Genomic DNA, 15,365 nt, shown 5'->3' with positions numbered 1-15,365 from the left:
GGGTTTGATGGTGGTTTTGAATGAGCTAGAGATGGAGGAAGAAGTAAATGTTTTTGGAGAGAGGGAGATACAGAGGATTAAACCTTCAATGGAGAACCTTGGAGTGCAATACTGCAGCCATGGCAAGGATACAAGAGGTGGTTGATAGAGTTTTTGTAGGTGCTCTAATCATGGGAAGCTTGGAGATGATGAGCTAAGTAGGTGTACCTGAAAGGGTAAAAGAGGGTTAGAGAAGTTTTTCCCAATGCTGCAGCCATAGCCATGGATAGCTTGTAGATGATGGGCTATGAAGCGGTAGAGGAAAGGGTCGAAGAGGTGCTTGGTAAAGTCTCCACAAGTGTTGTAGCCATGGAGATCTTGGGGAGAGAGGACAAGGAGGTGTATATGAAAATGGGAAGGCACGTATAGAGAGAGAGAGAGAGAGAGAGAGAGAGAGAGAGAGAGAGAGAGTTTAGATTGTGAGAAGCTATCAAAAGCTTTCATATGTGTTGCAGCTATGGGAAGCTTCCATATGTGCTGCAACCATAGCCATGGATAGCTTGTAGATGTTGGGCTATGAAGTGGTAGAAGAAAAGGTAAAGGAAGTGCTTGGTAAAGTCTCCACAAGTGCTGCAGCCATGGAAATCTTGGGGAGAGAGGACAGTGGAGCTGTAGATGAAAATGGGAAAGCACGTAGAGAGAGAGAGAGAGAGAGAGAGAGAGAGAGTGTGTGTGTGTTTTTAGATCGTGAGAAACTATGTAAAGCTTCCATATGTGTTGTAGCTATGGAAAGCTTTCATATCTGTTGTAGCTCTGGAAAGCTAGAGAGAGAGAGAGAGAGAGAGAGAGAGAGAGAGAGAGAGAGAGAGAGAGAGAGAGAGAGGAGGAGGAGGAGGAGGAGGAGGAGGAGGAGGTAGAATGGAGGGTAATGGCTGAGAAATGCATATTTTGGTGAAAGAAAATAGACTTTTGACCATGTATTTGGTTAGGGGAGCTTTTGGGGAGTGAAAAGTGAGATTTAGAGATTTTTGAAAATTTTTGAAATTTTAGGGTTACTTTATCGGTACCCATGAAAATGGAGGGAAAGCCCCCCCCCCCCCCCCCTTCTCTCTCTTTCTAGGGGACAAAGCTATAATGAGGGGACCAAAAAGTCACCCATGTCCCCTACTACCCTACGTTTTGAGAGGGTAAAGCTGTGGCCACCACCCTCTTCTTATTGGTCCATTCTTAATCACCCCTTAAGCTATAGGGCCCTTTTGGGGTTCATATTTTTCCTAATGAACTATTGAAGACCCACCGGAGATCGAGGACCAAGAAGAGGTGCTGCAGCCCGAGTCCATTCTCCGACATGAAGACAAGGTATTGAGGGGCAGTAAGACTATCCAACAATTTCTTATCAAGTTTAAAAATTATCCTTTTGAAGATGCTAGATGGATGCAAGGCATACAATTAAAGGATAACCTAAACCTTGTCAATGATTACAATGATTCCCTAGAGTAAGCAAATGTAAATATGTATAAATGAACAAAGTTTTTGTCTTATAAGACTCTCTTTTTCTTTATTGTGCACAAATGTTAATAAGTATGCATGCTTAGGATCATGTTTGTGAGACAACATCTTCTGAACACCAAGTAGAGCTTGTCACTCTACTATGGAAGATTGATACGGACTAATGTGCAGACATGCTTGCAGAAGCTAAGGCTCTCAAGCACCAAATGGACTAGTCATCCATTCTGGAACGGTGTCATAGGGTAAAATAGGGATCCTCTATCCGCTAGCAAACGGACTAATGACTAGGCTTTATCTTCTCTATCTCATAGTCGAGGATGACTATGATTTTAAGAGAGAGGTAATGTCATAAAAACTAATATCTAATTCTCCCAAATGATTTTCTTATGTTAAACTGATCATTTAATATGGGGAGGTACCAGGGGAGTAAAAGCTAGAATATTGGTAAGGTTGCCAGACCGGTCTCAGCAGGGATCCAAAAGAGGGAAAATAGGGATCCAAAGGGGGACAGTCTGCAAAAGAGCAATGTGCATCAATGGAGCTTAAAATACCTAAGGTTCAGCTCCATTAAGACTTCCATAGGCTAAGGTTCTAAAATTTAATTAAAAAGTTCAATTGCCAAAAGTGGAGAAAATTGGATGGTTATGGAAAGACTAAAAAGTCTTCCCACATCCCTAGGAAGGAGAGGGCAAGCCCTAAAGGTAGGGGAAGAGAGAGAATATAACACACACACACACACACACACACACAAGATCTCCCTTTACACAAAGGGAATAATGGACACATGGCAGGCTCCTAGCCCAGATGCCCCCAATCTCCCCTCAAATCCTATTGGATGGCCATAGAGGTGAACCAATGAGAATTAGGCTAGAGTAAAATTAGTTTAATCAATTTAAAAATGCTTGATAAAATACCCAATAGAAATTAATCTCCCTAGAACACTATTGGACAGTCTACCAAGGGGTCCAATGAGCATCAAGCAATCCAATGACTTGCTTGATTCCTATTGGCCAAAAGACTAAAAGGTCCAATAAGAGTTTAAATAAACTAATTTATTATCTAAAGCTCTCACAAAAGGGGAAAGGGGGGACACTTGTCACAAGACTATCAACTATGATTCTTAATTGCTATTGGCTAAGCTTTGCAGGAGCCAATGGGAAGCCAGCAAGAGCAAATGGGAAGAGGGGTCCACCAAGAAGAGTGAGAGTTGGAATTTTTAGACTAGCTCATTTTGCTACACACACCACACACACACACACACACAACTCATGTGTTAAGCAAGAACTCCATCTCCTCTTCCAGGCATTGAGAAGTAGAGGCCTACATCAACAACTCTTGGCTATGGAATGCAAATCCAACCAAGAGCCAAGCTTCAATGGCATGCTCATCTCCTCTACCATGCTAATTACTAAGCTAAGCTATGCTATAAGAGTGATCATGTGAGGAGAATACTTCTTTCTCGTAAGATACATCTTCTTCCTCTTCATCTTTCCTCATTCTCTGCTAGCTCTCACCATCTTTGAAGGTGTGTGAGGTCTTGGGACTGAGGGTAGGCCTACTAGGTGTGTTTTTAAAGCATAATTTGGTGCATGAAGCTTCCATCTTCATTGCACCAACGAGTTTTGTCAAGGAACACAAATATTGTATTGTACAAAAGTCTCCCTTGATGGGAGAAGCTATAATACAAAGCCTTTTTTAAGGGGGGACCGTGTAAATCCGGTCCTCAACTGTTGTCAATTGTTCCATTTCTCTCTCTTTCCAAGTATTGTCTATGCCAAACTAGCTAGGTGTAATTACTATGTTGCTTTCTCCAACCAAGTACTCTCTCTATGCTCTTTAGGAACTGATTTTTAATGAAATGCTCACCATGTTATCATTTTCCACTACACACAAGTTACTAGTGCATTAAATGTTACAGGCGGCCTCCACCAGCTCCAAAAAGAAGGGGGCTGGCAAAGGGACCGTAGCCACGTTGCAGGAAGCCATGTGACAGCTCACTCCAGAGCCCACCGCCCTCCGCAAGCTAGGCAGATACGACCTCCAACAGCGACCAAGGGACCTCCACCCTGTCGCAGCACCATACATGTGCATCTCCGGTGCCATGGCCTCGCAGGCCGTGGAAGCCCATTCTCCTTGCTCCAACGACCACTTCATCAATCTTACGTTGCCCACCTTTCTACCAAACAGGTTCTCGCTTTTGCTTTATCGTTTGCGTTCAATATATTTATGACTTTTTTTAGGGTCCCTTTGTGAATGCTTATGCAATTTGATTTTGCTAGTTGCACACGACAATCTTTACGCCTTTGTTCACTGATCTATTTTAAGGTTCATATGGCTTTTGATTGTAGTTAATCTCAATTTATGACTAATAGGAGCATCCAAATGGAGATATGACAAATATTGCATCAACTATTGAATGCCTTGAATTCAAGAGAAACCAGCATCGCCTATCACTCTCGGCGAAGGGTCTTAGACGTCAATTGAATCCATCCAAGACCACAATAATATAGTTAGAACCTTAAGTTAGACCTTGTTAGCCATATTGTAAGCATCTCAGGTGTTGCGACCCAAGCGGCCAGTCTGTTAAACAGGAAAATGAAAAAAAAATGTTTTGTATTGAACTTCAGACTTTACAAACTCTGCTATTGTTGTTTTTTTCATCAAACTCACAAAGTGTGAGTGATAAAAGTATAGATAACCCAAAAAAAATTACATAGCAAGCCATGCTCAATCTGAGCCATGGCATCAACCACCATCTCCACCACATCCAATCAGACATACTAGATACATCGGCTGATGAAGGGTGCCACCCTATAGACTAACTACCATAAAGGAACCTAGGTTGACTCTGGGTTGCCACCAAGGAGTTAGCCCCGCCACAACACCCCCCGTGACTGCCAAGCCAATGTCCAAGAGATATAATGCTGAGCAAAAGAAAACTGCCAATACCTTTAATTTCATTTTTTCTTTCGTTTAAGCAGGCTAACACTGTTTGTCATAGTTCCTGAAACATGAACAACATGGCTGACAAGATCAAGTTTCTGATCCTTATCACCTTTAGTATTAGAGCTAAGCTGTTTGGAATCCATTGTCACTCCCACTGGATTGGCAAGCGCCTCTGGTTTATCTTGTGACTTTGCCATGACATACCATGTCTCGATGTTGGCCTCAACAGTAAGTGGGTTGCTAGGTGTCACTGGTCCATCTTGCATCTCCACCTACGGCAGGCAATCTTTCTCTTCCGATGTCTTCATGCCCGATAGGCCTTGTTCTTCGGCCTTACTTTCCGACCTAGGGATATTATCATCAAGCTTGACCCCTACTATTGTATTTCTCACCACTCACAAAGAGGAGTAGCATGCATCTTCAATAAGCCTAAGCATGCATTTTCAATAAGTGTAAGCACCCCCGCCGGAGGTGGTGGGAGTCTCACTCATATAACTCAAAATTTTCATGTCATAAAGATTTTTTTTGGTTGCTTTACTTTGCAAAGTATTATCTACCCAATGACCCCTTAAGTCAATACTTGTGTAACTTGATTTATGTTGTACCAAGACCTAGCCCTTGTTTTTTTTTTTTTTTTCAAAACTCACAATGGTGAGTGAATTATATTGACTACCACCACAATTTACATTTGTGCCATGCTCATGCCGAGCCATGACAACTCTTAGATGTCACTGATACAAAGGGTTGAAGCAAATTAGGCCCAATAGGTGAAGGGCTGGGTTGGTACATTTTGTTCTTGCATGATGAATGGTAAAGTGTATGATAGCCCTTCCTCTCTGGGATGGGCAACCAAGAGAATTTTCCTTCCCTAGGAAGTACAAGGTCACCCTTCTTCAATTTCCACGCCTACTATAAAGGATCTTAAAAGTCAAGGGGAAGACAGTGCATTATTTTTTGGATGAAGCTTTCCATAGAGCTCACTTAGAGACTACCAACCCAATCAATTTTCTCTTTTCATTGTCTTTGAGGTCCACTCATACAATGACCCACCATAGTATCCTTGTGCCTCAAGCACGTCCTTTGACACCCTTTTTTTTATATTGGGGCACCATCATTGCTTTTAGCCTTCGTTGTGCACTTTGTTGTGATCTCCTTGATCACTTTGTTGTAGTTTTGATACTATGATTTTGTGTGCTTGGCTATCTTTGAGGGGTAAACTTCCTTTGAGTTGGTAAGGACGACTTAGATGCCTATAGTTGAGTAGCTTTGGCTGGTGATTTTTTGCTAGGGCTTATTATTTTCTTCCATTCGTTCCCTGAAGAGCCACTTTTGTTGAAGCTTCAAAATATGCATCCCCTCTTGAGGCTCAATTTCATCCTTTGGAAAAGGGTCACACACATAATCATAAGCTTGGATAGTGAAGTTGTAAGCACAATTCTATCCCATTTTTCCACATGGGCTTCTTCACACCTATCCTAGAATCTAAAATGGATACATTCTTTTTGTTGTTGCACACTAAAAGCAAGTTGTTCTTTCTATTTCAGGTTTTCTATCTCGATAATAAGTAGGGACTTTTGTCCAGAAAGTGGTTTTTATGGGACTTTTTCCAACCTTTTTTCCAAGTGGCTTTATGCCCTTGAGTTTAGGTAAACCAACTATTTCATACCATATGTTTGGGTCTATCTTTAGAATGAAATTTAGACATCATTGCTTGTACTTTTGGATGTCCTTTTACCTTAGGGGCTAGTTCTTTAGAGCTTGGCACACACACTATGTTACTTTTTCTCATTATTTCCGAAGTGATATAAACTGGAGAATGAGTGGTCAAGTTAAAGTTAGAATGAATTGACAAGGTTTTTCTATGTTGGCACATAGACCAAGCTAAACTCTCTTGTTGTATCCCAAACAAAATGGTCTACACCTTATTTCTTGTGTGAGCATAAGCCACTTGGTTTCTTGTAGCTGCCAATGTGCTCTAATTACTCGTTTTGAAGTAAGAGTTGCAAGAATGCACACACAAATTTTGGAGAAGGAGAAGCTCAAAGGCACACAACAAAGGATGTTGATTTACTTAGTGTGCAAGTACAATGACAAGTTAACCATAAAGAGATCGGTGTATGCCATTGTATGTACAATGATGAGAATAAGAAAACCTCCTACAGAGACAAATGTTACGTGGTGATCTAGTGTCGATGTGTTGGAGTTCTATTGGGCATCTCTATTGCTACATGGCCTACCCACAGATGTGGCACAATTAGAGATACAAAGTTAATGTATTTCTTGGAGCAAAATCTTTAAATCTTTAATCAAAGTTCCATAATTCCCTAAAGGTCTTGTGTTATTGAGGGGGATCTCGTACACTTGAGCTGCCACCCCAAAGCACTCATATGGACACCATGTTTTTATTTTCCCAACATGGATGGGAAAATGTCACATAGCCGGTAGTGGAGCATGTGTTGCCACTTATATCGATAGTAAGAGCTCAACCAAAAACATAGTACACACCACTAAAGCTTGACTTCTAGCTATGGCCAAGGTTTAGGTAGGGGTGTGAGCGCTTGACAGCGCAGTCCCCATGGTGGCACTTGGACTAGCATGGACAAGAAGGTTACCCTTCTAGAATGAGGCCTTCATCTGTGATTCTAGTTTTGTGTATTACATTGTAAACTCTCTCCTGTTGTGTGGTACATTCTTGCGTGGCCATGGCATAGATCTCGGAGCCATTATCCAGGTATGCAAGATACATTGTGCAAATCCTTCTTTTACCAATTTAGATTTTAGTGCCATCATCTTGTTACTTTATCTCACATGTCCACTTGTTGCCAGTTCAAAAAGAGGTCTTCTACTAATCTTTTGTAAGGAATGGCAGTGCCAAGTGCACACAAGTGTAAAGTATGGTAAAATTTTTGATGAAAACAAGATGGCCTACTTATGATAGCTTGTTAGAGAATCACTGAAAACAACCTGCAATTGTTGATTCCTTCTATCTATTAATGGATGCCATTTTGGCCAATTTTGAGGGGCCTGAAATGGTCTCTCGCTACCAACATAAAACATACTGCAGACACTGCTGTAAGGTAAGTTGACCGTATATAGGACAAATAGGGCAGACTTACCGCTTATTACTATTACAGACATGCTCCACTATGAGCTATCGTGCATGCGGATGAGAGTATAAATGGAGCTGTAATTAGATGTATACAGGTAAGCTAACATAGCTCCAAAAATTCATGTTTATGGCCAATGGTATCAACCCGACTGCCAAGAACAAAACATACTGGAAGATAAGATGAACCCAATCTTGGTGCGTACGTAGACCAGATGGGACTTGCCATACTGTGAAAGTTTCTGCCCAACATTATAAATGGCTAATTAGTTCGTCACAACGCATGGGAAAACCATTTTTGCTTGAGACCCATCTCATAATAATCAACTCACTAATAAATAACCACCAACTAATAGACAAACTTAAGCCAAGACTCAAGAGTTTCCATCAATTATTCGAGCACATTCCGATTCGGACACTGCTCAGCATTTGCATACATTAATGATGAGTTTTGCATTTAACAATACTCGATTGAAATTTGTCGCTTCTCTCCCACCTGACCTGCCACTTTTAATATTTACTTGAAAAATGACAGATTTAAATGTCCTTGACGTAGAAATTTATACACTGTACAGAAACATTCTGACAATAACCAAGCTATGCACCAGATGCCAATAATTGAGTCCTCTTGTTAGCATCCACCAAGAACTGATGCAACGGCATCCGCATGTCTTGAAAATCATCAATAGCACCTGCCTTTGAAACTGTCTTGCCATTCATTTTAACTATCACATGGGAATTTTCAGTGGCTTCCCCCTTCTTCACATCAGAAATCGTCTTTGATGATAGACCATGGAACTGGATGAGCAAAATTCTTCATGAGAACTGGAGGCCAAAAACAACTTTTTCATGACATACGCAGCTCCAATTTGAATACTACCTCACATATGCCATGGATCAGCATGCGATGATAAGCATCTTCCACATTTAAAACAAGGCAGTTTGATCCACCCATTTTCACTTCTTCGAGGTATTTTATTATCTTTTCCTACAAAACAGCACAAAATTTCAATCAGTCAATAATAAACTTTTCAGGATAGCAATTAACCAATTATCAACCTCATTGTCTTGCAACCAATTCGTTAACGTCATATGTCCCACAAAACATCAGGCAGCAAAACCTTCAGGGTCTTCAATGTCTTAGTTGGCTAGCCGCTACAGCCAAACTCTTTCCCAATTATTTTTCTAAATCAATGCAAAACATGAGCAACAAACATTCACAAAACATCAGGCACCAAAGTCTATTTGAGTGTGTGCAAATGAAGAAAGAAATAAATGTATACCCATGTACATGAGTGCACACCTATTTGTGTGTGCTTATAAAAATAGAATCTAGATGTGGGTGTGCGTTGTGTACAAACGTAAACACACACATATATATGTGTGTACACAAAACACGGACAAAATATATATGTATACAATATACACGAACCTGTTTCGCTTTTTTCTTGCCCTGACACGAAACATATGTAACCATGAAACGTTTCATCTCACACTGGGCATCGTTGGCGTGGATTGTGCTTTGGTTGACACCAGTCAATTGGAGACGGGAGATACAGGCATGTTGGCTAAGACATGTTGGCTTGGGCACCTCTCTTCTCAGAGGATCTTGACAATGCAGATTGCTGAGTCTAGCTACCCCTCTTCTCAGAGGTCGACTACCGTGTACACACTTTGGTCTCGCCATCCCTCTTCTCAGAGGATGACCATAGCAGAGACTGCTTAGTTTCGCTTGGAGGACGATTACGAGTTGATTCTTAGCCTAGGTAAACTAGCAATTCCACCTAAAACATGCTTTGTCACTCATACCTCCACGATAGAAAGGTCACAGTGCACACTATAAAGTTTCTGTTTCTATTTGTCGAGGCAACTTTCCAATCCTAATACAGATCAGTTTTGCTCTACTTTCTCTTTTCACAATATTCCATCGACTGTGAAGTCAACTCTCTATTGAATAACAACAACAAATAAATAAATTCTGAATATATTCCATAAGAAACACACAAAATACAAAGATAATTCCCTACACACTGCTGGCTGCTGGACCTGGATAAAAGCTTCATTTATTTGTACATAATCTTGCAAAAAACAACAGCAGTAAAAAATACTTGAACCCGTTCTTGTTTTGACACCAAATAAATCATCAGAATGCATTCAATCTATGACATTCTTTCGCTCTGCAAACCTCAAGAGATGTTACATACGAACAACAGCTTTATTTGAAGGTTGTTTTAAGCCCCACTGACTCTTTGGCAGATGCCACATCTTGAGAGCTTAGTTGCTTAATTAAAATATTTTCTAGAAATAAAATTGTGCACCTCAAATATGTTGACAAGATGCCATGAAGAGCTGCGACGGAGGACATCCCTAGATCTGTGGCTAACACCTTGCCATGCTTTTGCTGCAGCTTTGTGCCTTCGAGCATCATGGCTAAGTGTCTTGCCTTGATGTGTTGCTACATGTTTTAATACCCTTGCCTATAGACATCAAATGGTAATTTATAAGGCCAGACATAACATGGCATGAGCAATGAGCAGAAAACATATGGTTCATCATCTAAATGTGCACTTTCACAAGCCTAAATGACAGCACCATATTCACAAACCTCCATATCCATGTCAACATTGTTTCTAAATGGTTCCCAAGCTGCCTTCTCCTGAGCCCAACTCTCTCCATAAGCAGACACTCTTTCAAACGGACTTGCAAGACTCTTTTCCCCTGAACAACAAACATAACTAGTTTAAAATAATAAAAAATAATCATTACTAACACACTAACATATGTCAATATACCCCAAGGAGGAGGAGCGAACAGGCTCCCAATTTCTTGTGCATCCAATGGAGGAGCAAGCTCTCTTAGCAATCTATCATTCATCCATCTGCGATAATGTCGGTTGCTCAACTGGATAAGCAAAATAAATGAACCAATTTACACATCTGCCAACATATCCTAACTTCACCCAAAAAAACAGGGATTTTACCTTTGTAAGTAAAAACAAGTGAAACATTTATAATATGAAGACCCCCCCAATGTCAAGTAAAACCATTTTCACTTCGAGGGGGAGGGGGTATATGTAAGCTAGTAATATGAGACTCTTCAAGAAACATATAACGATACAGATGCATACATTTGTGGAAATATATGTATCACTCTGTGAAAAAGCATGCAACTGATCCCACTACTGACTGGATCTTCTAAAAGCGTTACACATCTGTTTGTTTAAATCCACAAACTCCCCCCAGCCAGAACTTTTTTTGGCTCCTTCATTAATGTTTCTTCAAAAATGAGCTCTCAAATACTTGCTCAACAATCATGGCCCAAGCACAGCTTACACTTCCAACACAAAAGATTTAAGCTTGCTAAAAGGAAAGCCCACTGGGTCATCAATTTAAAATAAGAGCCTGCTTGTGTCCAAGATAGCTGGAAAAGTCATTTCACAGCCTTGCTTGCATTTTTGGAGCTTCGCGAAGCTAACATCTTTCTTATGACTGGACAGTGATGACGCTATGGACTCCTTCACATTGACAATCGACTGGCCAGTCCCCAAGAATGACATTACGTATCTATTAGATCCATGCACAGCTGCCCACATTGCTGTGTGAGCAACTAAAATAATGTGAGTCCTTACACATGCAGAGACATCAACCTTTGCGCGCATTCTGGCCAAAAATGACAACCACAACAATAGAAAGTTACACAAATTATGGATCATGCTGATATCTAAGAATTCTAACCTTCCATAAAGCCCGTATTCTCTCCTCTGTTTGGAACCTCTCGTTTTCTAAATCTGCCAAAACAAAACATAAACTTGAAATTTTCTCCCAAACTCCATTGGAAACTAAACATCTCAAATGCCTCAGAAATAATGACCCCACAGATAGTTATTGCAAAACTTGCGAATTTTCCATTGCAAAAACTGAAACTTTAAGGAATGAAAAGATTATTTGAATAATGAAGAGTGATAAACTACGTACCAGGAAGCCCAGAATTGCGCTTTGAGCGATGCTTCCTTCTGCTAACAACCCTTGCAGTTTGATCTGCTCCTTTGACTGCACGTCAACTCAGAGCCTAAGGAATCTGGGTCTCACAAATTATAACCAACAATCCAGCAGACTGTGATGTGGCCACTCCCCAAAAGAGGAGTGCGGGTGCAGGCAGACACGCACATACAAATGCACACAAACGAGCGGGCACAGACAATAATGGGAGAGATAGCAAGCGGAATTACCGTAGGCAGACGCAGAAAGCCAGTCGTGAAATGCATTACTGCCGCCAAATTTGTCTGCCATGATTGGGCAGAGTCTAGAGACGCCTGGATGAGCAAAGGCGCGCCGACGCGTACACGCGGCCAAGAGAGAGAGAGAGAGGGAGAGAGAGCAGATGACAGAGGGTACTTTAAAGCTGACTGTCGATCAAGTAGCCTAATAATGAAACGCCATTTCGTAGCCTCGTTAACTAAGGCTGGGTTCAGACCAGCGCGGTGGAACTCAAGCCAGCTTCAGGATTGCCGCCGCCTAGTCTGAACGACGCCGGAGGAGGAAGAGTGGAAAAGAGGGAGAGCTTGAGAAAGGCGTGCAGGTGTTCCGAAAAGAGGGGGAAGAGGGGGGGGGGGGGGGGGGGGGGGGTGTGGTGGGCCCGGCAGAAGAGAAACCACAGCTGCGACCAACCAGTGCGAGCCACAAAATTTTGACGCCCCTGCGTGAAGAGGTTTGCCGCCTTGTCTGAACCCACCCTAAATCCCACGGGGTAATGAAGGCCCCGTCACGGCGACCATCAATACTCCGGAGATCCGAAACAAAATCGGCCTTCCGATTGTATTCAAGCGTGTCGAGTCTATATTTTAAGTGTTATGCCTCTCCAAGTTCACTTTATATGTTATAGAGCTCATGCGACTCGCCTCCGGTGGGTCTTGTTCGCTCATACCAAGGGTCATTCTTATACAATTTTTCAAGTTCAAACATGTGAGTATGTGTATGCGTACCTAAGTGTGCATATAAATATGTAATGAGTGTGCGTGTTGTATGTGTGTCTATTCCTATATATCTCCATAGGACACACATCACATTCTGGAGTCTCTCTCTCTCCCCCTTGTTGGCATCCCTCACCACTCTCTCTCTCTCTCTCTCTCTCTCTCTCTCTCTCTCAAGTGTGGTAGATTGGTTATGCCCTTTCCCTCTTGAATAAAAGGTCTTGAGTTCTGTAAGGTCTTTAAGGTCTCTTGGGATAGTTTCCTATGACGTTTTTAAGAAGAATAAAGAGGAGAAGCAGACCCCAAGAGGTGAGAAAAAATTGTTGGTAACAGGGGCACACCTATTCAAAGACCCTCTTTTCAGGAATCTAACCAAGAAAGCACTGGGCAAGCTAAAAAAGATGTCGACCTCAACAAACACAATGCGTGGGACCTCTTTGCTCGGAGCATCTAGAAAGCAATCAAAACCTCGGGCCCCCGAATCAAGAAAGCTAGGGAGGTTCACTTGGTGCATCTTACAGCGGAGGTACAATTGCTTACCTCCATAAAAGCCGTTGGGAATGCTATTGAGGAGGAGCACAAACGATGGCTCGAAGCCAAATCTAACCTTGCCAATGAGCAGCCAGAAGATATAAAAAAGGCAAGACTTCTATACAGGGAGACTTTTCTTCAACCTAAAGCCTCCAATCAAGCTCATTTTTTTAAAGCTTTAAAAATTAAGAAAAGTCGGGGCCACGTCCGCTCGCTTGATGATGATAAGAAAAGTCGGGGCCACGTCCGCTCGCTTGCTGGTTTGATGTTGATCTATCTCAGTCAAATCATTGGACGGCCAGAGACCCAATCCCAAGAAGTGGAAGAAGCCAAAGGGACCTTACTTCAGAGTGTCAAGAAGAAAATCCCCCACTCAGAAGCTAATAACTTGGAATGGGCATTCTCCGAAGACGAATGTTCACTAGCATTGCAAGCCCTTGGCGAGGAAAAGTCCCCTGGTTGGGATGGGATGAGGGTGGCATTCTTTAGAGAATTTTGGGATGATCTCAAGGCCCCAATCACAAAATTGGCCAATAAAGCCATGGTCGAAGAGTCATTGGAGATAAGTGTCAAGAGAGGGCTTATCAAGCCCATCCCAAAATAGATCTGTTGTTCTAAACTGAAACATTGGTGCCCTATAACGATGATGTCGGTGGCCTACAAAATTATAGCTAAAGCAGTAGCCCTCAGACTAGCCCCCTCACTAACCAAGATCATTTCTCCCCCATCAACATGGGTTCATCAAAGGAAGATCCATATACGATAACATCTTGGCAGCAATGGTGGGCATAGAATACGCAACAGTCACAAAGCAGGAGTGCTTTCTGCTGCAGCTGGACCTGGACAAGGCTTATGACACAATAACATGGACATATATAGAAGCCGTCATGGAAGCTCTGGGCTTTGGGCCTCGCCTATGTCGGTTGGTACTTGTAATGGGGGCTGGAAGCCAGCCAGAGCTCTTATTCAACGATAGAATTGTGGGCTCTTTTGAGGTCAAAAGGTCTATTAAATAGGGGGGCCAAAACTTTTCGCCATAGGATCACATCCTCCAATCACGATGCTCAAAGCTAGTGCTGAACGAGGGGAGTTGTAAGGCCTTGCCTTGCCAGGAAATAGCCAACTCTTAGCAAAACTTTTTGCAGACGATTCTCTCCTCTTCTTGAAGGCGTGCCCCCAGGTCATTAGAAAAGATCTGGAGATTGTTCAAATATTCTCAGTAGCTTTGGGGTCCCAGTGTAATATAGAGAAGTCAAGGATGATTTCCCTATCGGAAAATGACTCATTTGACCCTTCTGTCTAGTCAGGGAAGATTGTCACAAAAGGGAATATCTTTAGACATCTGGGAGCCCCCTTGGGGGTGGACGTAACTCACAAGCAAAGATTTGAGTGGGTGCTTTAAAAAATAAAAAGAAAAATGAGTAGGTGGGAGTATGCTCTTCTCCCATTCCAAAGTCGGATAAAAGTGATGAATGTCTTTATGATTCCTTATATTGCCTTCACTAGCCCCCTTCTCAAGATGGCTAAGTGTCACTGGAAAGAGTTCTTAAAACCTATAAAAAAAATTTTATGGAAAAATAAAACGAAATCTTCCAGGCCATGGCAATGGGCCTGGTGGGAATCAGTTGCTCGGCTGAGGAATCAAGGAGGCCTCGGGATTCTCAACCGTGTGGCCCATGCAGAAGCTTGTTGCACCAAATTTGTTGTTTCCTTGGCTAAACAGGATCAAGTTTGGGATGTCATGATCAGAGATATGATAGAAGCAGCTAAATTTGGCTCGAAGGGTGGAAAGTGGAGAGGGGTGGAGGTTCATGACAAACTGTTAGCCCCGGCGTGGGCTACCTTAAGACTGGGGGGCAGCTCAGGAGAATTGGTAAGAAAATGCAATAGAGCAGCAGGAGTCTTAAAGTGGGGGGAAGAAGCCAGATACTTCAAGAACTCCATTCAGCATGGTCCCCTTGGTTCTCCAAAGTTGTAGATCCGCCACAAACTTCTTATTGGATTGAGACAGCCAGGAAGCTGAATAATAAGGGTCTAAAGCGGCTTGCGCACTTTTGGGACAGTGGCAACAAGAGTTGGAAAACCATTGACCTTATGGTTACCCAGCTTGGAGGTCTTGCTTGTTCACAAAGCGATGAAAGAGCTTGACAATCTAGTGATGCCAATCTGTGATTCGGAGTTGGACTGGAATGCCTGGAAATGGCCCAGAAGCAGTCTCTTGTGGAAACCCCATACTAAAAGCATTTATCAGACAATGATACAAAAGAAGAATTGTTCTAGCCCCCTTAACAAGCTATGGAAAAAGCAATGGCCGGAGGAAAGGTG

The 15,365-nt window shown here is 42.2% G+C and overlaps 1 protein-coding gene across 1 annotated transcript; it reads right to left on the bottom strand.

Annotated features, from left to right (window-relative positions):
• Positions 1 to 7,902: 7,902 nt before the first annotated feature.
• On the bottom strand, positions 7,903 to 12,091 carry LOC147449945 (R3H domain protein). Its single transcript, XM_086522283.1, has 8 exons — positions 11,769 to 12,091; positions 11,515 to 11,589; positions 11,275 to 11,327; positions 10,333 to 10,441; positions 10,146 to 10,258; positions 9,859 to 10,017; positions 8,421 to 8,528; positions 7,903 to 8,338 (listed from the first exon to the last, which is right to left on the bottom strand). The coding sequence occupies exons 1-8, from the start codon at positions 11,827 to 11,829 to the stop codon at positions 8,138 to 8,140; spliced, it is 879 nt and encodes a 292-aa protein (XP_086378409.1). The 5' UTR covers positions 11,830 to 12,091; the 3' UTR covers positions 7,903 to 8,137.
• Between the last annotated feature and the right edge of the window lie 3,274 nt (positions 12,092 to 15,365).

Source organism: Adiantum capillus-veneris, chromosome 10 (assembly GCF_014529385.1).
Source record: "Adiantum capillus-veneris isolate H3 chromosome 10, ASM1452938v2, whole genome shotgun sequence".
NCBI lineage: Eukaryota > Viridiplantae > Streptophyta > Polypodiopsida > Polypodiales > Pteridaceae > Adiantum > Adiantum capillus-veneris.
The sequence above is the reverse complement of the archived record's forward strand: the minus strand, read 5'-3'. Positions and strand labels throughout refer to the sequence as shown.